At 39.3% G+C, this 25403-nt stretch overlaps 1 protein-coding gene across 7 annotated transcripts in view; it reads left to right on the top strand.

The window, feature by feature from the left end:
* The window catches only part of ANLN (anillin actin binding protein), a 62988-nt gene continuing 41234 nt past the window's right edge, over positions 3650–25403 (top strand). For 4 of the 7 annotated variants that reach the window (XM_021078546.1, XM_021078543.1, XM_021078544.1 and 1 more), the window contains exons 1-6: positions 3650–6259; positions 12387–12540; positions 15229–15543; positions 21066–21451; positions 22684–22912; positions 25143–25333. In XM_021078546.1, the coding sequence (XP_020934205.1) occupies positions 6242–6259; positions 12387–12540; positions 15229–15543; positions 21066–21451; positions 22684–22912; positions 25143–25333 (1293 nt within the window). In that variant the 5' untranslated portion in view covers positions 3650–6241. The remainder of the gene's footprint in view (positions 6260–12386; positions 12541–15228; positions 15544–21065; positions 21452–22683; positions 22913–25142; positions 25334–25403) is intronic. The other 3 variants (XM_021078545.1, XM_021078542.1, XM_021078547.1) reach the window with 2 other exon arrangements.

Raw genomic sequence — 25403 nt, 5'->3', positions numbered from 1 at the left:
TTTTTGCTTTTTAGGGCCGTACCTGTAGCATATGGAAGTTCCCAAGATAGGGGTCAAATCGAAGCTAGAGCTGCTGGCCTACACCACAACCACAGCCACAGCAACACAGGATCCGAGCCACATCTGTGACCTCTCCCCAGTGCCAGATCTTTAACCCACTGAGTGAGGCCAGGGATCGCACCTGCATCCTCATGGATCTTAGGTTTGTTACCACTCAGCCACAACGGGAATACTAAGGGCCACCTTTAATCTCTAGTTATCTTTGCTTCAGAGCCTTTATTTTATACTTAAGTTAATATAATGAACTGTGGTCTTTACCTAGATAACTTGGGAGATTGTGGTTTTTATTTAAATAAGTAGAGAAGACACTTTTGTTGACTTTCAGACAATTAGCATCATTAGGCCAAACTATATATATAGTCTAACTGCTAATAATCATGTGAACATAACATTTATTTTCTTTCCTTAGTAGTTTTAAAACATTTATTAAGAAAGCAATTTAAAGAGAAAAACATGGTTGCTATTTATTCAGCACTTTAGACATAGCTCAAGAGAACAGTTATATCACTATTGCGTCTGGTGATCAAAATAAATAAATTTACTGAAATGTCAAGATCATAAATGGGATTTGAAGTCAGGCAGATCTGGTTCAAATTATTAGGTGATGGTCTTAGACCAATAACTTAGCCTATTTATATTTCAGTTATTTCATCTCTCAAAAATGAACAATAGTTGTCTTGCATTCATTCATTCGTTCATTCAACAAATATCTACTGAACACTGTGTGCCCCGAAGGTGCTAGGTTACAGCTATAAATAATCCAACTCCCTGCCATTCCATTGCTTACACTCTAGCAGAAGAGGTAGATGATAAACTTAAACACATAACTAAAATAATCACAAATAAGTGGTGAACGCAATGAAGAAAATATATCAGCGTTTTAGGACACAAAGTGATTGGGGGGCAGAGAGGAGGGGCTGGCCACAAGATCAGGGAAGTTTTTTCGGTTTTAGGGGTGGCGGATGGCCACAGCTATGGTACGCAGAAGTATCCAGGCCAGGGATCAACCTGCACTACAGCAGTGACTAGAGCCACAGCAGTGATCCTTAACCCACTGAGCTACCAGGGAAGTCTTCTTTGAGAAAGCAGTACATTTGAGCTTAGATCCATTTAATGAGGAGCCAGCCTCATTAGATCTAGGAATGTAGATCTAGGAATGTCCAGGGGATGGAAACTTCTTAGGGCAAGAAATAATTTGGCATATTTTTATGACTGGAAAGAAAGGCCTAAGGGGCTGGAGACTAGTGGGAAAAAAAGGGAGACTATTGTGATATTTGGAGAATATTAGTTTACTAGGAGAGGCAGGCAAAGTCCAGATCATGCTGGGCTCTGTAGGGTATGATAAAGAATTTAGATATTATTCTAATTGCAGTAGAAGACATAAACTGGCTCTAAATAAGAAACTGATACTATATAATTTATACTTTAAAAAGCTCCCACTTTATAAGTAAACCACTAAAATTAATAAAATAGTTCAGTAGATTTGCAATATCATATTCTTATATATCAGTGATAGCTTTAAAATATAATTTAAAAAATACCATTTATAAGAACAATAACAAAAAAAGCTGCACGGGAATAAATGAAAGACTTTTAAGCTCTTTATAGAAGTACATTGCAAACATTTTTGGATGATCTTAAAGTAGGCCTAAGTTAATGAAAAGACCTGATATCACAAAGATGTCAATTTTCTCCAAATTAATTTGGTAAATTATAATTAAAAAAAAAATCTCAAGAGGATTTTCTTTTCCTTTTTAGGGCTTGACACTCTGACCTCAAAATTTATGCGGAAAAATAAGGGGACAAAATAAACCAAGTCAATTTTTAATTTGCCCTATCAGATATCAACACATAATGAAGATGGTTCAATATTGGGAGAGGAATAAACAAATAGACGAATAGAATAGAATAAAGAGCTACTAAATAGACCGACACATACATGAAAACTTGGTACATTACAAAAATGGCATTACAGGTCAGTGGGGAAAGGACAGACAATTAATTAACTGTTGCTAATACATTTGGTTATCCCTATAAAAAACAAGACCAATCCAGGTAACATAAAGACATAAAAACATACTTTGTAGAAGAAAATATGGGAGAACATCTCTCTCTCTCTCTTTTTTTTTTTTTCTTTGGCCATGCCTGTAGCATGTGGAAGTTCCCAGGACAGGGATCCAACCTGCACCACAACAGCAATCCAAGGCACTGCACTGACAACACCAGATCCTTATCCCAATGTGCCACAGGAAACTCCCTGGAGAACATCGTTACAACCTCAGGGTGGGAAAGGATTACTTGAGACATAGAGGTACAAACTCTCTTGGAAACATACATATGTTTGATTACATTAATAGTAAATATTTCTGTACATCCAAGGCAACCTAAAGTGAAGACAAACCATAAACTAGAAAAAGACGTTTGTCAGCCAAAAACCAAGAGTTATTTTCCCATAAAACAGTAAACAACAAAAAGTCTACAAATCAATAAGAAAAAGCAACATTAAAAAAATGGGCAACAGGAGTTCCCACTGTGGTGCAGAGGAAACGAAACCAACTAGGAACCTTGAGGTTGAGGGTTTGATCCCTGGACTCACTCAGTGGGTTAAGGATCTGCTGCTGCCGTGAGCTGTGGTGTAGGTTACAGACACAGCTCGGATCTGGTGTTGCTGTGGTTGTGGTGTAGGCCAGCAGCTGTAGCTCTGATTCAACCCCAAGCCTGGGAACCTCCATATGCCATGGGTGTGGCCCCAGAAAGAAAGAAAGAAAGAAAAAAAAGGGCAACGGATATGAAATTGAAATTCACAGAAAAGGAAAACCGAAAGGCTAATAAACACATGAAATAATTCTCACTTTCATGAGTAATAGGAGAAATGCATATAAACAAGAATGACAGAATCTAAAAAGTATCTGAGTAGCAGGAAGGCACTAGAGTAGCAGGCATGCTCATATACTGCTGATTGGAATATAAATTATTACAATCATTTTAAAGAGCAATTTATTTTTAACATCTGCAATAATATTGAGATATATTTATTGAAAGAATTCTCTAATTCCTCGGTATATTATCCTAGAGGAAGTTTTGCATGTATGTATAAGGAGATATAAAAATATTCATGGCATCATGGAATTTTTGGAGTGAAAAATTGGAAATGAACTAATGGCCAATTAACAGGATAATGGATATGTAAATTACAAGTATATTAATACAATAAAATATAGCAGTGGGAATGAATAAAATGCAGCTATACCTGTTAGTGATGATGAGTCTCATAAAGAGACTATTGAGAAAAGAAACCGACTACAGAAATTTTTACTTACGGCAAAAATAAAATTTATGTGAAACACTATATTGAGTAGATATGTAGATGTAATAAAAGTACATACACTTCATGGGAATGATAAATATCAAAATCAGGAGTTTTACTGGTGGAGAGTGGAAGGTGAATGGGATTAAAGAGGAACACACAGGAGACTTCAATTAAGCTGGGGGTGGGTACACTGTGATTGTTTTATTCACTAATCCCTTGGTAAACTGGAAATACTTTATAATACAATTTTTTTTTTTTTTTTTTTGTCTTTTTGCCATTTTCTGGGCCTCTCCCGCGGCATATGGAGGTTCCCAGGCTACGGGTCGAATCGGAGCTGTAGCCACCGGCCTACATCACAGCCACAGCAACTTGGGATCCGAGCCATGTCTGCAACCTACACCATAGCTCACTGTAACGCTGGATCCTTACCCACTGAGCGAGACCAGGGATCGAACCCGCAACCTCCTGGTTCCTAGTCAGATTCGTTAACCACTGAGCCACAACGGGAACTCCTATTATACAATTTTTAAAAGGAGAAAAGTAATTCTAGCCTATAAACTGAAAGATGAACTACTAGGGAGCAAGAAGGGAGAGGCCCATTAGACGGTAGTTGCAATATTCTAAGCAACTGGACTTCGGTTTCTAGACAGATTCTGGCACAAGGTGGGTGTTTAATAAACTTCAGCCACTGTGTGGTGGCTGCTGTCATCATCATTGTCAGGGTAGATACAGGGGAACTATGGAGAAAGATAAACTAATGTTTTGAGTGGTTATATTGAGCTACATGCATTATTTACCTCTTTTAGTCTGGACAAGAATCTAATTTCTAGAGAATCTAAGGCTCACAGAGGCCAAAGCTAGAAAGCACAAAGCTTCATAAATTTCTAATGACTCATTTTCCAATGTTGTGTAAACTTCCCCCTGAACCCTTGCTCTCCTCACCACCCCCACCCACCCATCACTTTTTGTCCAGCACTTGAAAAAAAATTCAAGCATCTTCCCTCTTTGTTTCATAAGTAGCATATTTTGAGTTAAATAATTCAATAAACCAAACACTTGGATAGAGCCTTATTACTAAATACGGAATACTTTTGGACCTCTCTCAATTTTTCACCTGATACTCCTAATAACTCTGAGGAAGGCAGGGCAGTTGATTACCTATGTTTTACAGATGAGTAAACTAATATGCAGAGAGACTAAATCAGAGGTTCTTAACCTGGTGGCCATGAAGGTCATGGAATCACGTTAAAGAGTTTATGATCGAGTGGGCATTTTCCAGCTTTAATTGTATTTACTAAGAAGTCCATGACTCCCCCAAAGGCTGAAAAATAGTGGGTTAAATAATTTGCCTAAAGCTTAAGGTCACACGGTTCTTGGTAGAACCAAGACCCCAAGCAATTTCTTCTTGGCCCAAACTCAGAATTTTTTTTTTACGGCCACACCTGTAGCACATGGAAGTTCCCAGGCAAGGGGTCCAATCCCAGCTGCAGCTGCAGGCCTACACCACAACCACAGCAATACCAGATCCGAGCTGCATCTGGGACCTACCAGATCATGGCAACAACGGATCCTTAACCCAATGAGTGAGGCCAGGGATTGAACCCACATTCTGGTCAGGTTCTTAACCTGAGTTAAGAAGCTGAGCCACAACAGGAACTCGAAGAATTCTTTTCATTCCAACCAAAATTCAAGTTAGAGATATTATTAGTGAAATACTTTTGTAATGCCGATAAGATAGAAAGGTTATTATTTATTCTGAAACTTCTAACTTGGGAGAAATACTTTGGTTCAATTGTTGGGCAGTTACCCAGCAATCTACACAGTGTTATAGATGAGCAAGTCATAACCTGGTTGTCTTTATAACAAGCCCTAGTATGGCTAAATTAGAAATGAATCTGATACAGTAAATATATATAATGTATTTCACAATTCTTAGTAATCTCTAAAGAATCATTAGGAGACACAGCTTGATCCACTGCTGGAAAGCAGACTGAGTTGAGAATGGGATTTTCATTTCTCCTGGACCAGTTAATTAATGTCTCAGGGTCTCCCTTGTCTCAGTTGTAAAAGGAAGAATTAAAGTGGGTGGCTTCTCAGCTCTAACATCCTATGCAGTTTGATGGGATAAGAATAAGAAGGTATGATAGGAGTTTTGTGTATAAACTCCTCACACACCTTATTTTCCCAATGAGAAAGGCCGGTTCCCAAGGTGGGTCACTGGTCATTAGCCCCAAAAGTCCGGTGGCTCACTAGACCTGCCTCTTGTGAAAGCCGGGCCTGAGTTCCCCTTAGGGGTGAAATCGGTGCGGGCGAGCAGAGAGAAGGCTAGTTTAGGTCAAAGGTCCAGTGGGCTTAGTCCTAGACTTAGGAATGAAGGAAAACGGGAACGCCCAAGCACAACGGAGTGAAGGGATCTGCTTAAACAGAGGCGGTGTGCGATCGCAGGGGGTGGGGCTCAGGGCCGGGAGGCAGTTGAAGGGCCGGGAGCGCCGCACCCACAGCCGAGCCTCAGCCGCCTAGCCTAGGCTCTCTGGGAGAAGAGGAGCCAACGCCACCCTTGGGACCCGCCCGGCCCGGGGGAAGCCACGTGATCCAGCGCCGGGGGCGGGTAGAGGCGTGCCCTGTCCCCCGCCCCGCCCTGCGCGCATGCGCGCGGTTCCGGGCGCTGAAATTCAAATTTGAACCGCCGCTGGAGGCCGAGTCCGACACTGGAGGCTGTGGGGAAGAGGAGACTAGGTTGGGAGAGTTCCCCTGCCCCAGACTGCTTGTTTTCTCCAAGTGACACACTAGACCTGCACTCACTTCTTTTCTTTTTCTGAATTTGAGCCGCCGTTTCCGTCGTCTCGCAATCGACACGCGAAGCCCGGGGCGATGGACCCGTTTACCGAGGTGAGAAAACTTGCGGGCAGAGCCAGCCATGACCCCTCTCGGCCCCCACTCTTCCTTCCCACCGTCTGTCAACCTCCGGGCCCACCGGGCGGAGAGCGCGTGCGCGCGCGTGCGCAGTGTGTACGTGTGCGGGTCTGCGTGGGGAAGACGCGAGAGGGCAGTGGATGCCTTCTGCCGTCTTTTTCTTTTTTTAATCTGGTAGAGGAAGCTCTGGGGGAGTTTTGAGTCGGCCCTCAAAAGCAGTAGTGAGAAAAAAGTCTCCTGTCAGCCCTGTTTTTTTATATGCCCCTTTGGACTGGATCTCTGTCCTTTTCGAGGGTGAGGTTGGGACCTGATGGAACAGGTCCTCTTGGAAGTAAAAGCCGGGATAACTTGCAGGGTGGAGTCGGGTGCCGGAGTGACTCAGTGCTGTGTGTGCAGCAGCCGCCGCCTGGAAATGGAATGGAATGTGATTTGCGGGATTCCTGGGGCCCGCAGAGGAGCGATGCATTTAAGGATGCTGGGAACGAAATGACAGCAAAACATTAAAATAAGCCAGTGCCGGAAACATACCAAATTTTGGTATGTTTATGGGGCATAACGTTACAGCAGTACTTAACTCATCTTTTGTTCTTTGGAAATTAAACATGGATTAATTATTATTACATCGTTGCAGTGTCGATTATTTGTCTAGCTTTGGCTTGTTGAGAATGTATGTTGACACAATGAGGAATTTCGAATGGGTCGTTGTGCACTCCCTTTTCTTCCAAGATAGTTCCTCTTTGTAGGTTGTTGTGCAAGTTTGAAACTGCTATTTTGAGTTGTTGCAAATTGGGCCTGAAAATATCTTTACACTAGATCGAAAAACTTGAATGGAGAGTAGTAATACCTTTATTTATTTATTTATTTGGATGTGTAATTACACTTCCATAAGTTAAGTCTACTAAAAATTCCAAAAATTAGAGTTTACTTTTATTCAGACCCAACAGTATTTATTTTTGTTTCCAAATTCTCAGTCATCTGGGGGAGGGGGGGACATATCAGTTTGTGCACCTTAAATATTCTAACAAAAATCCTGAACACAGTTTTGTATTATCTTTAAATTATAGAGCTGGTCATGCACTACATATTTTTCACCTCCGTTGAAACTGGAAAGGATATACTATGTTACATCTTAGGCTAGGATTCCTTAAAACATTAGCCCTATGTGTTCTGAATATTCTTTTTAATTCTCCTAAGTAACTGATAGGAACAGAGCATTTTGAAATTTGGCTGAAAGTTGTACTTCATTTTACTTAAAATATCATTTTGCAGCTAGTACAAATCTGAGTTAAAAGAAACATTTAAAAGAAACCTTTCATTTTAGAGTGTGCTCAGAAATATGTTTGGTTTAATATGTATGGTTTATATTATGAAAAATTAGATCAGTTGCAGTTAGAATAAACAGCTTTGACATCTTTTCCTTAATTGGTAATGAGTGAACTGTCTGAATTGGTTCCAAAGATTAGGTGCTTAATTACAGCATTCATAACATTTTTGCACAGTGAAACTAACTGGTACAGTTCTTTGTCTAAAAAAAAAAAAATGAAAGTCAGTTAACGATTTTCTCAACCAGAGTTCCTTATCAGAACCAGAGACCGTAGAAAATTATTTGAGAGAACTATTTTGTCAATTTCCCCAAAGGTTGTTCTTAACCATGCCATCCTATAGGCATATGAATGCCAGGGCATTAGGGATTAATAATTCTCTTGGCTGCTCTGGTTGAGAAAGGCTACAACCGTCCTAAGCTCTGTTTCCGCAGACAACAAAGCCGTTGTGCATTGGTTCTCCCCGCTGCTGTCACTGGGGCTGTCTGGCACTTTCTTCCTCTGTCTCTTCTGTTTAACCTTCAGGTTACAATTTGATTCCCCTCCGTCAGAGGGGTGATCACCTTTCATAATACCCATCTCACTTGCATTTATTTACCTGTTGAACATGTTTCCTGTTAGAATGTGAGCTTCATGAGGGTAGGACTCTTTGTTTCCTATTCAGAGAGACGTTTCCCTAACACTATCCTATCAACCGTGTTCTGCTGAATTAATTTGGAAGAGAGCCATTCAGTGCAAATTATTTTACAGACAAATAATTATATGCACAACAGTAACTGTTGGAACATTTCAGCAAAAATCATTTCTTTATTGTAGAAAATTTCAAATTACACAAGTGTAATTGCCCCTCATGCATCTATCACCCAAAAACACATGACCATATTGTTTTACTGTATCCCCCTCTAATGCCTCCCATTGAATTATTTGGAAGCACATTCTAGAGATTATATAATTTTCTACATAAATATTTCAATATTGATCACTGAACACTAAAGACTTAAAAGAACATTATCATAATGCTATTATCATACCTGAAAAAATAACAGCAGTTCATTAATTTCATCAAACATTCTGTCACTGTTCAGATTTTGCTAAAAGGCTCATGCTTTTACAGGTTATTTGTTTGAGTCAGCATCTAGACAGAGGCCACAGGGCCATGTCTTCCTAATGTTCATGGACCAGCCAGAGATAAAGAATACCTCTTGATTCATGGATGAACAGGCAGTTAAGGCACATGTTTATTATGACGATCAGCTGACAGCACTAAAAAAACTGTTGATGATTTTGAAGTCGGTTAGTTCTGCTGATCATACGTTCTTAAAAAGAGCACTTAGATTTAGTCAAAGATGGTTTATAGCAAAGTGGTTGGCTTTATTAACCTGTGCCTGACTTTATCTGTAAAATAGTAGTAAAAGCAGAATTTTATCAAATCAGATTTTGAAGATGAAATGAGTTAGTGTGTGCAGACACTGAAAGTACTTCATATTAAGTCCTATATAAGCATTAGTGATTGTTGCATTAGGTGTATTTAAAAACTATGGTCTTACTACTTGTAATATCAGTTATTAGCCTCTTAGTCTGAAGATCCTCTCATAGGAGACGGTTGTCCCAGTCTAAGACCAGAATAGGGAAACCCAGAACTAGGTGTGCCAGGTCAGAACTTTCTATGTAGGAACCTTAAACAAGAAAAAGCTACAATTAAAATACTGTGTAATGCATCTGTTCTTGTAATATAAGTAAATGAACATGCTATTACTGTTTTAAATAAAATTTCTCTAATTTTCCAGAGTTAAATGAAATCTTTGTGATGACTTAGAAAGGAATGCTGCTAGAGCATTTTGAAAATAAGAAGTTAATTGATACTGAGTTTCCTCTGTTTAAGAAGTCAGGGGAGGAGTTCCCGCTGTGGCGCAGTGGTTAACGAATCTGACTAGAAACCATGAGGTTGAGGGTTCGATCCCTGGCCTCGCTCAGTGGGTTAAGGGTCCTGCGTTGCCATGAGCTGTGGTGTAGGTTGCAGACACAGCTCGGATCCCACGTTGCTGTGGCTCTGGGGTAGGCCGGCGGCACAGCTCTGATTAGACCCCTAGCCTGGGAACCTCCATGTGCCGCTGGAGTGGTCCTAGAAAAGGCAAAAAAAAAAAAGGCAGGGGAATCAGTAATATCTCCTAGAAAAGGTTTCTGAGAAAAATGATTCGAGGGATATGGGGAATTGCATAAAATTGCTTAAGGACTATATGCTTCAGTTATCTTAAATTCATCCATATAGAATATCTTATTTCCTGATTATGTTAGTAATTGCAGGATTTTATTTTTTTTAATGCCTCCATTGAAGAAGGAGGTGTGATGTTTGAAGAAATGTTCCTTAATAATAAAAGAACCTTAAATCCCTGATCCACTATTACCAGGAAGGATGACATATTTATTGAGCTGTTAAGTTTATGTATTTCAGATACGTCATTTCTTTGAAATTAATAATCTTTGGTGCTTATTAGTTTTATTTTATAGATTAGGTAACTTTTTTGCTTGTCTACTTTAATTTTTTTTAAATCTTTAACATTTTTAATCTAATGTAGCAGTAGAACACTTGTGTATGTTTGAATGGTAAAACCACATTCTTTTGGGATCCATTGCTCATAGTAACTGAAGAGGTTACTGACTCATAAGTGTCCTAACTGACCGGAAGGGAATGTGGGCATGTCCATGAATGAATAAATTAGGCTAGTTTTGTATCTAAGGAGTGATATATTTTATTGTAGGAAAAATTCTCAGACATATGAATTTATGTAATGCCATCACTTTTGAGCTTGTTGAAGACATTTATTTAAAAGGTGAAGGTCTTGTGTTTTAGCTGGCATTAGGCTTATAAATTACTCTTTCAGTGACATGGCATTTAGATTTAGTGTCACTTCTTTCAATGAAAAATCTTTCCTAAGAAAAATAGAGAGTTGTGTCTTCTTCCAAATTTAGCTCATGCTTCTTTTGCATACTCAGAGGGATTAAAAATTTTTATTCTATTTTAATTAAGCCACTAAAAAATCAGGTGGAGTTTAATTCCTTAGTCTATAATGACTGCTCTGTGTTTGCTGGGCAGTGTGTAAACTCTAGCCCGTTATCTGCAAGTCTCCTTCAGTTGTTTCCATTTGAAATTTGTGTGTGTGTGTTCATTTGAAAGAGAGTGAATTATTTTACAGGGTCTTGTATTCATGTATGTATGTATATATGTATGTATGTATTGCCAGCCACAGCCACATCCACAGCAATGTAGGATCCGAGCCGTGTACTCGACCTACACCACAGCTCACTGCAACGCTGGATCCTTAACCCAGTGAGCGAGGTCAGGGATCGAACCCAAGTCCTCATGGATACAAGTCGGGTTCGTTAACCACTGAGCCACAACAGGAACTCCAGGGTCTTGTATTTATCTTACCACACTGATTCAGATAGGAGCAGCTGTTGATTTGGGTTTAGAAAAGAGTAATATTCATGATATCATGGAATGGCCAGAATGTCAACTTAAAACTATTTTATTATATATTGATATTTAATTAAATATACATAGGATTATTTAGTTCAGTTTTGTGTGGTTTTTTCCTCTTTGGAAGTGTCTTATATTTTCAAAGAACTGGTATGTCAGTTATCTCTTGTTCTTTACCATCCCCCCCAATCTTAGTGACTATATTAGTTTTGCTTCTATAACAAATGACCACAAATTTAGTGGCCGAGCATCACACGTATTTATCATCTTCTGTAGGCCAGAAATCCGATGGGTTTTACTGGGTTCATATCTAGGTGTCGGCAGGATTGTCCTTTTTTGGAGGCTCTAGGGGAAAATGTCTCCTCTCCTTTTTCAGGTGATAGAGGCCACGTGCATTTTTGGCTTACAGACCCTTCCTTCATCTTTAAATCCCCCAATTGTATCCCTCGGATCTCTGCTTCCCTTGTCACATTTTCTGGATGCTCCCTCCTCATGTGGACAATTGTGATAACACTCAGTGAATCCAAGATAATCTCTGCATCTCAAGTTCATTAATTTATTCACCTCAGCAAACTCTTTTTTTGCCATGTAGGGTAACATGTTCACAGGTTCTGAGCATTAGGACAGTGAATATGTTTGGGGGGCTATTATTCTGCTTAGCATAGTGCTTAAAAGGACAACTTTGTTATTTTTCATGATTCAGCAACTCAGCATTTGGGTTCAGCTGGGCTGGGCTTCTGGTGTCCCTGTGATCATGTAAGAGTCTGCAGTGATATGCAAATATCTGGGGCTGGAGGGTCTGAAATGGCCATACTCTCGCTTCTGGTGGTTGATGCTGGCTGTCCCCTGGGCCATGTGTCTAGCAGGCTTAATCTGGGCTGCTTCCTGTGGTGGCAGTGTTCCAAGACAGTGAGAACAGAAACTATAAGACCTCTTGGGGCCTGGGATTGGAAGACACACAGTATCACTTCCGCCACGTTTTAATGGTCAAAGTGAATCATAAGGTCAGCCCCATTCAAAGGGACGGAGATAGATTCTACCTTTTAATGGAAGCAGAAAAAAAATGTGTTGCAATTTAAAATCTCATACAAACTAGCTTCACACATTTTATCCCCCTTTAATGTTCATAATACACCTGAACTCACTGGTGGATCTTGACTCAATTACTTAGGATTTCCTTTTTGAAATGTATTTAACTGTTATCCTAATGATGGCACTTAGTGATTTTAGAAGATGACCTGGAGTTCTGTGAACCTTTGACGAAATGTGTATTTTAACACTCTGATATATTGTATATGTATAGAAACTGCTTGAACGAACTCGTGCCAGGAGAGAGAATCTTCAGAGAAAAATGGCGGAGCGGCCCATCCCAGCAGCAAGGTCTATGACTCATGCCAAGAGGGTCAGGGAGCCGCTTTCGGAAGCAAGTAACCAGCAACCCCTCTCTGGTGGTGAAGGTAAAAAGACTTTGTGGAGGAAAGTAAAATTTGCATTTTTTAAAAGATGAGTCCCAAACATTGTGCATATAGAAGGAACCAAGGTCTTTGGGAGACAAATGTAATAGCCTCTTACAAAGATCAGCCTTTTATTCTATTTCAGGCCTATTATGTTAGGCCTAAAACCTATCAGGCCAGAGCAGAGTTTCTAACAAATATTTCAGATTAACTGGTAGAACTGTATTTTCCTCATTCCCAAATTATCCTTAAAACCCCTAAGGGGAGTTTCCCTGTGGCACAGTGAGTTAAGGATCTGGTGTTGTCACTGCAGTGTCTCAGGCCGCTGCTGTGGCACAGGTTCACTCCCTGGGAACTTCCACATACTGTGGGCTTGGCAAAAAACAAAAAACAAAATGAAAAAAAACCTCTAAAGGAAAAATACTATAGGAGTAGCGGAGTACTTATTCTGGCTGTTGTGTGGAGTTTTTCTACCCCAGCAGTGCTAGGACAGCTGACAACCAGGTTCAGATGGTGTCTTTGGCAGGAGCAGAGCAATGAAAGGCAGGCCTGCCTGCAGATGCTTGAAATTTAATGAGCCTTTTCATCCTTTGTCTGCTGAAACATCTCTTTAGAGTTAGGTGCACAGTATAGGTTATTAATCTACAGAACTGGTGGGAGTTCCCATCATGGCTCAGTGGGTTACCAACCCAGCTATTATCCATGAGGATGTGGGTTCAATCCCTGGCCTCACTCTGTGAATTAAGGATCCCGTGTTGCTGTGGCTTTGGCAGAGGCTGGCATCTATAACTCCGATTTGACCCCTAGCCAGGGAATTTCCATATGCTGCAGGTGCAACCCTAAAAAGCAAAATATATGTGTGTGTGTGTGTGTTCATGCACACACACACACACACATATACAGAACTGGTGAAATTAGAAACAAAATTAAGCTCTCTCCCTCTGCCCGCGCCCCCCACCCCAAGCACTCCTGGAAACTTATTCTTCACAGAATCCTGGCATCCTGGGCCTATATCAGTTAGCTGGCTCAATATTTTCCTAGCATTTGAAGTAAGTCTGGGGATGATAATTTTCCTTAGTATAAATTTAAAGTACATATAGAAAGAGAGTTTTATAGAGGGCAAAACTAACATTGCAAAAGAGAAGGGGGCATAGTGCTGGCTCCTAATTATTTTATAAGTTAACTGTAAAATGAAAATTTATTTTTGTATGTTTATGCATTTTGAAGGGAGGGAATACCATACATATTACATAGGAAGGTAGAGGCCTGGCTCCAGTCCAGGGTCTCTTCACTGTGGTCCAGATTTGTGCAATCAAATATTTAGTATTAGTTACTGAAAAACTAGTTGTTGGAATTGTGTTTTGATATTTAAATGGAAATATTTACTGTTTTGTATAAGAACTATAACTTGAAGATTTCCATATTTCTAAGTAGTGAAGCATGTTAACATAGGAACACCTCCAAAAAATGGTTGGATAAATTTTTGAAAATATATCCATAAATGAGTTGCAGAAGATTGGAAGGTTTCATGATGCACATTTAATTATATTGCTGTTTGTGAGGGCAGTCACGACTTCTCACTAATGATCTTCATTCACTGCCAGAACAAGAACGCTTGCTTAGACAGCCAATGAAACTGACCTCATATGGAATTTACATTCCTATGTTTTAAAGTACTAATTTTCCAGGCATTATAGTGGAACTCATTCTTGGGTTAAAAATTATCTGCCTTATGTTTGGGTAGCTCCTTTTTCTTTTAGAACTTTTAAATTTATTTTATAGGGATTTATTCATGGGGGTTTAAAATGTGAAATGTTTTTAAACACTTGTGTGGATGAGTTTGGTATTGACCAGATAATTCAGTCATTTTGGGGGGTTCTTTGCCTCCACTCCAGGTGCCCTTTTACTCTTGTTTATTCCTGTTCATGAAATAATGTTTTACAAGCAGAAAGCTTATTTCCACTCTTAGCTCTGCTGTGTCACTTTAGGCAGGTAACTTGGTTTCTCTGGGTCTGATTTTTCTTATCTGAAAAGGCAGTGATTGGGCTGTATGAGCTTTAAAATCCCCTAGAACATCGGCTTATTCTCTGTGTGTGCACTTTTTATTTCCCAGTGTCTCAAGACCACATAGGTCTTATGCATAGGGTATTATTATGCATAGGATACCCGTGTATACATAGGGTATTATGCATGTATCTTGAGAATATCATTTGAATATTTTTCATTAAGGTTTTTTATTTTTTTTTAATTTGTTTTTTTATTTATTTGTTTATCTTTTTACAGCCACACTTATAGCATATGGAAGTTCCCAGTCTAAGGGTCAAATTGGAGCTGCATCTGTGACCTATCCCGCAGCTTGTGGCAACACCAGATCCTTAACCCACCGAGTGAGTCCAGGGATCACATGCGCATCCTCACAGACACTATGTTGGGTTCTTAACCCACTGAGCCACCATGGAAACTCCCTCATTAAGATTTTTTTTAAAAAACTATAAGTTATGTTTGCTTAAAGAGAAATATATCAGATTTCTAAGTTACTGAAAGAGAAGAATTTTACATATTTCTTGTAGGTAAAATCATTTAAAGGAATAGAAAGACATAATTTCTTTATTTGAAGCTGCTGCAAGTTTTTCATGCTTTGAGAAATTATGGAATTTTTATTTTTTATTTTGTTTGTCCTTTTTAATCTAGAGAAATCTTGCACAAAGCCATCGCCATCAAAAAAACGCTGTTCTGACAACACTGAAGTAGAAGTTTCTAACTTGGAAAATGAAAAACCTATTGAGTCAGCTTCTGCAAAACCTTGTTCTCCGGGTACTGTGTCTCCTCAGGCGCAGCCACAAGCGCCCGCTCCCGCCAGTGATTCTGTGGCTGCCCCAGCATCACTGCTGGGCATGAGGAGAGGGCTGAACTCAAGGCTGGAAGCAACTGCAGCCTCCTCAGTGAAAACACGAATGCAAAAGCTGGCTGAGCAACGGCGCCACTGGGATAGCGATGATGTGACAGGTAGAAACTATGTGAATGGTGAGGTCCTTAAATCTGTTTCAGTAAGATTCAGCTTAGTACGTTGAAAACATTATATATCGGGAGTTCCTGTCTTGGTGCAGTGGAAATGAATCTGCTAGGAACCATGAGGTTGCGGGTTCGATCCCTGGCCTTGCTCAGTGGGTTAAGGATCTGGCGTTGCCGTGAGCTGTGGTGTAGGTTGCAGACGTGGCTCGGATCCCGAGTTGCTGTGGCTCTGGCGCAGGCCGGCAGCTATAGCTCCGATTGGACTCCTAGCCTGGGAACCTCCATGTGCGTGGGTTCGGCCCTAAAAAGACAAAAGACAAAGAAAAAAAAGAAAAAGAAAACATTATATATCAATTAATATATGAAAGGTAAATGCTTTTCTATATCCTGAGTCTCTACTGCTCGCAAGTTGTTTGTAGTTCAACATGTATTTATCAGTTGGTTGTCTTCTCATTGAAGTAGGTGATGAGGTTTTTAGACTAGTTCACAAAACCCTGGTCTTGTAACAGAACTGTCTTATATTTGCCTTATAAATAGTAGAGAATAAACTATATCATTGGGATTGCCAGCATGCTGACCTTCAGCTCTGTATTCAATAAGTCTTTTTTTCACGATTCGCTGATTAAATCATCGTGAGTGGCTAAGGTGTGCCATGCTACTCAGTAGGGGGGAGAGAAAACTTCAAAAGACATCTGTTGCATGCCGCAAAGCATGTTATTATGCTGAGATGCTGGAGGCAGATGAGGGAAGGTGATCTTTGCCTTTCATGGGCCTGTAATCTGATGGAAAGCTTATCTTTGACCTTGTTACCAAAAAAGAGCCTTGGGATAACTTACAAAAATAGCTATATTAAAAATGGAAAAAATGAGGAAATCAAGGTGAAGAAAAGGAAAAATATACTGAAGGGTAAAGTTAGTTTATTAAATACAGGCCTTAAGGTCCTCCTAACTTGCTAGAGATGGTTCTGAACTTGCTAGCAGCCAAGGCAAAAAGGCGAAACACTCTCAGTGACATGATTCATGTTATAGGATTAAAAAACATGCCATGATTAGCGCTAAGACCCGAGAGAATGTTCTTGCTTGGGTCCTCAAGATGATGTTGTAGGAGTTGGCAAACCTATAAGGTTTCTCAAGGTGGACAGACAGCCTGACTCTGTGCTCAGTTCATTAAAAGCAGTTTCGAAATGAGCCAGCACAGTGCATATGGGCAGCTCAGTGGTGACTGGGCCTTGCTCAAGGAAGTGTTCCTCAAGCTTTGGCTTTCAGCCCAGCTCCTATGTATCAGAATCATTCAGACCATTGCACTGGAATCTCAGGAGTGCAGTTGAGCCCTGAGGTATACTTTTTTCTTTTCCTTCTTTCTTTTTTTAAAAAGCTCTGTAGGGAGTTCCCGTTGTGGCTCAGTGGTTAACAAATCCAACTAGGAACCATGAGGTTGCGGGTTCAGTCCCTGGCCTTGCTCAGTGGGTTAAGGATCCGGCATTGCCATGAGCTGTGGTGTAGGTTGCAGACACAGCTCGGATCCGGAGTTGCTGTGGTTCTGGCGTAGGCCGGCGACTACAGCTCCAATTGGACCCCTAGCTTGGGAACCTCCATATGCCGAGGGAGGGGCCCTAGAAAAGGCAAAAAGACAAAAAATAAAATAAAATAAATAAATTTAAAAAAGCTCTGTAGGTAATTCTGACACATAGCCAGAATTAAGAGCAAGTGATCTGAAGAAATGGATAGGCTACATATATTTCAGGCAGTCTTCCATAAATATCAATTCTTTTTTTTTTTTTTTTTTTTTGTCTTTTTAGGGCTGCACTAGAGGCATATGGAAGTTCCCAGGCTAGGCGTTGAAACGGAGCTGTAGCTGCTGGCCTACACCATAGCCACAGCAATGCCAGATCCGAGCTGCATCTGTGATGTACACCACAGGTCACGGCAATGCCGGATCCTTAACCCACTGAGCGAGGCAGGGATGGAACTTGTGTCCTCATGGATACTAGCTGGGTTTGTTACCACTGAGCCACCACAGGAACTCCTTTTCTTTTTTTTTTTTTAAATGTCAATTCTTTCTTTTTTTTACATTTTTATTTTTTTATTCTTTTATTTTATTTTAACTCACTGAATTTTATTGTATTTATAGTTTTATAATGATTCTCATCACCCAATTTTAGGACATTTCCATCCCGAACAGCCAGCCCATCCCTCCCCCTCCAACCTGTCTTCTTTGGTAACTTAACTGAAATTTTGATAAGTATTGCATAGCCAAGTGTTTAAAATTATCCCTTTTGGCAGTGATAATGATCTCAAGAGCAAATACTTAACTGTGTGAAATGCTAGGCTTTCTAATTTTTGGTTTTTTTTTTAAAACCTGAGGCTTATAGAACTTCCCAGGCCAGGGGTCGAATTGGAGCTGCAGCTGCTGTCCTACACCACAGCCACAACAATACCGGATCCGAGCCATATCTACGACTTACATGCTGTAGCTTGTGGCAATGCTGGATCCTTAACCCACTGAGTGAGGCCAGGGGTCAAACCTGTATACTCATGGACACTATGTTGGGAATCTTAACCTGCTGAGCCACAATAGGAACTCCCTAAATATTTTTTAATCTAATGTAGAGTATAGTGTTTAATTCTTACAACAATCTTAAGATATATACTGCTTTTTCCTCATGTTTTAGAAGAAGAAACTGGGTTCAGAGAGGCAGCTAAAATTCAAACCCCAGTGGTTTGACTCTAGGGCTCAGCTTTTGCCTACTATGACAGATGTTTTAGGGTGTGTTACAGAGTGCTGATAGTCCATGTTATCGATTGTACGGATAGTCCATGTTATCTGAGTACGGATGCGACTAACCATGACTAAGGAGGCTGACCTCATCAGTAAATGTGCCTAAATAGAAGGATGTCCCATATCTCTCTCTTTTTTTTTTTTTTTTTTTTTTGTCTTTTTGCCTTTTCTAGGGCCGCTTCCCATGGCATATGGAGGTTCCCAGGCTAGGAGTCCATTCGGAGCTGTAGCCACCGACCTGCGCTAGAGCCACAGTTACGAAGGATCCGAGCCGCGTCTGCAACCTACACCACAGCTCATGGCAATGCCGGATCCTTAACCCACCGAACAAGGCCAGGGATTGAACCCGCCACCTCATGGTTCCTAGGTGGATTCGTTAACCACTGCGCCACAACGGGAACTCCCACATATCTCTTTTGTAGGAAATATCTATGGGTAACAGAGTCCATTAAAAAAAAAAAAAAAGTGTTATGATTTAACACAACAATCAGCAATCAAAAGAACAAGCAAAGCCCAAACAATTTTAGAGAAGAAAGCACTGCAGCAGTGATTTTTAATATTTTGAAAGCAAATGCTAACAATTGCCTACCTCAGCCTTGAAAATAGATCTCATTGAGGCATCAGAGGCTATCTAATTTTAAGCATTGAATCTTGTGAGTAAAATGTTTGTAATGAATAATATAATGAATACTATACAAGACTGGGGCTATTAGCCAATTAAATGTTTGAGGGATTATACTAAAATATAATTTATCTGAAGCCTTTCTTTCTGACAGAGACTAGTTAGAAGAGTGAGAGGTCTGTTAGGTCCATTCCTAAAACATAATAATAAAACTGTTATCTGCTTGGAGGACAGTGCTTATTCCAAGGAAAACGATAAAGGTATGCAAAAGGGTTTTGTAGGGAAGATGGTGGTCAGGGAACCTTTTCTGCAGGAGGCAGAAGTAATTCACCCGGACTTTGAGGGGCAGCTGGCTTCAGACAGTGGAGATAGTCTAGGCAAAACCAGCAAAATGTATTAAAAAGCACAGAAGTACCATGAGCATTGTGTGTACATAAAGAGTAAGTATTCACGGAGTTCCCTGGTGCCCTAGCAGTTAAGAATCTGGTGTTGTCACTCCTGTGGCTTGGGACACCTCTGTGGTGTGGGATCAGTTCCTTGCCTGGGAACTTCTGTATGCCGTGGTTGTGGCCAAAACCAAAAGACTAGATTCAGGTATATAGTTCCAGTTAGAATGCTAATGTTCTAACCCAGGCATAAGGATGAAGGCCTGTGCAAGTGAAGAGGAGGCTGATTTGGGAGAAAGAATCTGTGGGATTTGATGAGACTGGGTGGTAGATGATAAGGGAAAAGGGAGGAAGAGGCATGATGAGGAGGAATATGTTTGGGGCAGTTTCAACCTCAGATATATTGTTTGGGGTACCCTTGGGATAGCCAAATGGAGGGAGGTGGTAGTTGGGTGGAAACCGTGAAGGATGGGCCACAAGACAACTAGCAGAGGATGATGTCACACATGGCAACGCAAGGCCTGCACAGTGTGTAGGCATCTGGTGAAAATAGCAAAAGCATCTTCAGAGCAGTGGTGTAGGCAGGAGGCAGGTGAGTGGTGAGTGAATATTGTGCAGGACAAGAGGGAGAATAGCTAAAAGGGGGTGTCTATTGATGAGAGGATGTTTGGTTTTAGTTTTAAGATGAGAGGGACTTGAGCATGTTTATGTGCAGAAAAAAATTTTTAGAGAGAAAGAAGGGGAGCAAGATCCTTAAGAAGGTTTTGGAGGAAAAGAATTGAGAATTCTGGCCAAGGTATAAGCCTTGGACAGTAAGAGGGGTATCAGTTCCATTGACTGAATTTGTAGAACAGAAAGTGCCATGAACTTTGACTTCCCTGTATACTCTTTATGCATACATGCCATAATAAATTAAGCATTGTGTATTTGAGACTTACCACCAAATGAAATTACTGTGCAGAAAAATATTTTAGTCCAACCCTGTGCTACTCAGTACCATAACCACTAGCCATATGTAGCTTTTACATTTAAATTCGTTAAAATGAAATGAACTTTCTTATTGCCCTAGCCACATTTCAAGTGCTCAGTGTTAGCATGGAGATAGAGCATTTCCACAGTAGCAGAAAATTCTATTGTAGGGTACTGGCGTAATCCAATTTAAAAGTATATATGTGGAATACATAATCTTATATTGTGCAGTGTTACTAACACCATGAATTAATTCTAAAAATATATCCTTGGAGTTCCTGTTGAGGTGTAGCAGAAATGAACTATACTCTGACTAGTATCCATGAGGTTGCAGGTTCAATCCCTGGCCTTGCTCAGTGGGTTAAGGATCCGGTGTTGCCATGAGCTCTGGTATAGGTCACAGATGCAGTGTGGATCTGGTATAGCTCCAATTCAACCCCTAACCTGGGTCCTTCCATGTGCCATGGGTGCAGCCCTAAAAAGCCAAAAATAAAAAATAAAAAAACATATCCTAAATGGTATGGTATCTTATACATTCAAAATCTGTCAAAAAAATGAAAAAAATAGATGTAGCAAAGTTTTTTTAAAAACTTGGATTAAGTATCTGATTTGAAAATATATTGTCAAATTTAATCAGCTTGATAGTTTCTTGCATATGAGAGCTTTTTTTTTTTTTTTTTTTTTTTTTTTTTAAATGGAGTGATCCTTTTATTACACATACAACTCATGGGTTTTAACTCTTTTTCTGAAAACATTTTCAGATGATGTACCTGAAAGCTCACACGTTTCGGCATTGCCATCAGAGGAAAAGGCTGCCTCCCCTCCCAAACCATCCCTTTCTGCTGCCTCAGCAACTCCAGTTGGGAGAAGGGGCCGTCTGGCTGACCTTGCTGCAACTATTTGCTCCTGGGAAGATGATGTAAAAAACTCATCTGCAAAGCAAAACAGTGTACAAGAACAGCCTGGTACCACTTGTTTATCCAAATTTTCCTCTGCAAGTGGAGCATCTGCTGGGATCAATAGCAGCAGTGTTAAGCAGGAAGCTACATGCTGTTCCCAAAGGGATGGTGATGCCTCTTTGAATAAAGCCTCATCCTCAAGTGCTGTGGGTGCGTCTTTGATTAATGGTGCAATTTCCAGCACAGTGGTAAGTAAATACAATTTTGGTTTCTGGAAATGTTTTTTTCCTTGTCATGAGTGATAATGTATATAAATATATATATATGTAAGTATGTATTTTACAACAATGTATAGGATGTTTATATGGTTTTTTAAGAGCATTTGTTTCATAGAAAGTAAAAATCACTAATTGGTATTCTGTCCCAAGATAAATTAGTAGTTGACAACTATATTATACTAATTTAATGTAATTCTGAAGTATATACTATGGAATGGAGGAGCCTCTTCTTAGTCATCAGGAAGAGCCTGAAAATTGCTTTCTCCATTAGAATGCTCTATGTAAAAAATCATTAAAATAAAAAAAAAAGATTAAGGGTAAAAAAAGATATCTGTAGTACATTTAAATAAAATGTTATAGGAATTGAACAAAAAAAGGATGTTCTATGCATGTGTATAAATACAAGATATCAAATATCTCTGAAAACTAGTAGCTATAGTTACTTCTAGAAGGCAATTGTCAAGGGCGGGTAGGATACTTTCACTCTATATACGTTGAGATGTTTGAAAGATTACCTTGCACATGTATCATCACAATGGTTTTTAAAAACAATGTGAAAAAGTCAAAGAAGAAAAAAGTGTTGTGTTGTGTTCCTGAACATCCTCTTTCAGTATAGAGACAGATTTTGGAATTAGACCCATTCCTGCCACATAATTGGAAGTGTTGCTTTGGAGAAGTTACTTAATCCTGCAGAACATTATTTTTCCATTTGTAGTATGAGAAAGCAAGGGTTAGGGGAGGATTAAATGCGAAAATGTGTATAAAGCACTCAGTATGGTTCTTGGCCCATAGTAAGTACTTAATACCTTCTAATTAGCCATCAAGTACAGGATACTATTTTGTCAAATTAATATGGACTTAATTAAAATACAAATATGTAATTTGACCTAATACAGTTAGAATTTATAAAGGAGCTAAGGATAATATCAAAGAAGTTGTTTAAAATAGTGAGTGACCCTATCCCTTGTACTAAGTTACTCATCATGTATTATGCACACTAGGCTACATATTATAATTGGAAGAATAGCATTTTCTAAGTTTGTTTTTTTCAAACTGTTCAAATTGGTTTGATATACTAGAGAACAGGAAAGTTTTTCATGGATGTACATAAAGGCTACTAAGTAACTAGGATTTGAGTTTTTTGATAGGACTACCTTTAGGTGTTGTGAGTGTTGCTTATCCTAGATATTATCCTGTTTCAGAAAGCTACTTCTTCCCCAGTGAAATCTTCTACTACATCTGTCATCGGTGCTAAAAATTGTGAGGTACAAAATCCTGAACTACTTCAAAAAACCCCTGTTAGTCCTCTGAAAACAGAGGCATCAAAACCAATTGAGAAGTCAACTGTGTCCCGGACAGTTCGACCCAAGGAAGAATTAAATAGAGAAGTCTGTCTGCAGTCTCAATCTAAGGACAAGGCTACAACACCAGGTTGTTATTTCTTTTTAATCTAAAGTACTACTGACCGTTTTCAGCGTGTCCATTCTCACCATTTTAAATACCAGTTGTGAATGGTGCAATGTTGGTTTGCCAGGGCAACTGCCAGAATGTTATCAAGTGAGACTTCTTCATAGTCAGCTTTAATTGATCAAATGAATGAATATACATTAGTATAGACTAGCCCAGTTAATGGCCAAAGTATTTAACCTATTACATTTTAACAGTTTAAATATACTTTTTTTCTAGAATAACCATATTAGATACTGTCTTCTATATTTCTTGATGTAAAACACATATAATCGGAAATCACATTTTAAGGACATAGTGGACAAACATTCTTGTAACCAAGTGTGAAGAGCAAGGCATCTCAAACTTGACTATCAAAGCACTCCTCGAGAATCTCTGGTTAAGGACTTAACATTGTCTCTGAAGATGCGGGTTCGATCTCTGCCTTGCTCAGTGTGTTAAGGATCTGGTATTTCTGCAAGCTACAGAGTAGTTTGCAGATGTGGCTCAGATCCATTGCTGTGGCGTAGGCCTGCAGCTGCATCTCTGATTCAACCCCGGGCCTGGGAATTTCCATGTGCAGCAGGTATGGCCATAAAAAGAAAAAAAAGGGGTGGGGGTGGGGGGAAGAAAGCACCCCTAATAGCAAAGGGAAGGAAATAAGTATAGACATGACTCCATTCTCATTTTATTTATATGTGTGTATATTGTGTGTAAGTATATGAAAGGTCAATTTTACTACAGTAAATTGATGCTCCAGGAAGTCCAATCTTGTGGTGACTTATTCTTCCGGTCTACCCCCAGTTGCTGTTGATGGGAAACACACAACTAAAAAAATATGGTTCAAATATATAGTAATATAGTTTATTTTGAGTTGTTTTCTTTTTCATTAGAGTTGCTTTTGAAAAGACTTTTAGTTCTCAATTTTAACTTCTTAAAAATGCAATCTCTTCAGAAACTATAGTTGATCATAAAAAAGAAGTAGACAGAGAGATGAGAGTAGGGAATTCATTAGTTACGGTGTAAATAGAAACTAGCTGTCAGTTTCCAGAGGAGCCAAAATGAGAATGGGAAACAATAGCAAAATCTCCAAATGGAATCAGACTATGACTCCAAATTTTCTCAAGACTTGTGGTATAGACAAGAACAACATAAATAAGAAGCATTCTTTTTATCTTTCTTGGCTACCAGAATACATTAAGAGGACCTCAGAGATACTTAATTTACATATATATATTTTTTTATTCCTAATGGACTCTAGTTTGAGATCTGGGATGAAATGGTAATATGTGACATGTGGAATCTTCAAACTATGGTCAGGGGTCAAGTTCTGCTCTTTACCTGTTTTTGCAAGTAAAGTTTTATTGGAACACAGCCACGAACATTTATTGTCTGTGGCAGCTTTCATGCTTCAGTGCAGAGTTGAGAAGATGTGACAGTGGCCATATGTCCTGAAAAGCCCCAAGTATTTACTCTCTGGCTCTTTACAGGAAAATGTTTGCCAATTAATGATACGGACAACCTCCTTTTATACAGTACAACCCTACCATCCTTATAATGGAGGTGATGTATATCCTATTTGTTCTATTTTAAATGTACCTCATGCTCTTTCATATGAGTACTATTTTAAGTACTCATTTTAATAAAATCAAGACATTCTTTGATAAAATAAATTATCCCTAATTTTTATTTTTCAAAGACAAAAAGGATTTAATTTCTGTATTTTCATGTTAAGACTTTCTAAAAGCAAGATAAAATAATTGGGCTGTAGAAATATTAGTAGCTGGGTTATCATGGCCAGGATACTTGGTGATTAGGGTATATTATTGATACATATACAGTCAATTTCCCATCATTTAGGTTCTGCTTGTATAGCTTAAGGATTTTGTAATCCTTGCTACCCTCTCACATTATCTTTTAAAAATTCTTTTTCTTTTTTTTTTTTTAAAGAATTAAACCCTGAAAAAAAAATTAAAAAAAAAAGAGAGGGGGAAAAAAAAAGAATTAAACTCTGTAAAATAAATTTTAGAACATAGAGTTTTTTTTTTTCTTTAAGGTTTTTGAACTGTTTTCCTTCTGCGTACTTCCTGAATGACTACTCCTGGTAGAATTGAAGCATTTTGGAGCTGGACTGGATTTTAGAACTTTTCCCATAGAAATCATAATTGTTACTTATTCTAAATAGCCTCCAAAAATGTGTGTGTGTTTTCTGTAGGAGGAACAGGAATTAAGCCTTTCCTGGAACGCTTTGGGGAGCGTTGTCAAGAGCACAGCAAAGAAAGCCCAGCTCGTAGCACACCCCATAGAACCCCCGTTATTACTCCAAATACAAAGGCCATACAAGAAAGGCTATTCAAGCAAAACGCATCTTCATCTACTACCCATTTAGCACAACAGCTCAAGCAGGTATGGCTTACTGCTTTTAATGTTTCATTACAAGGTCTCAGTATAGAACCTAGGAATCAAACCGTGAATT

Source organism: Sus scrofa, chromosome 18 (assembly GCF_000003025.6).
Source record: "Sus scrofa isolate TJ Tabasco breed Duroc chromosome 18, Sscrofa11.1, whole genome shotgun sequence".
NCBI lineage: Eukaryota > Metazoa > Chordata > Mammalia > Artiodactyla > Suidae > Sus > Sus scrofa.
Note: the sequence above shows the minus strand (reverse complement) of the source record. Positions and strands in the feature narration are given on the sequence as shown.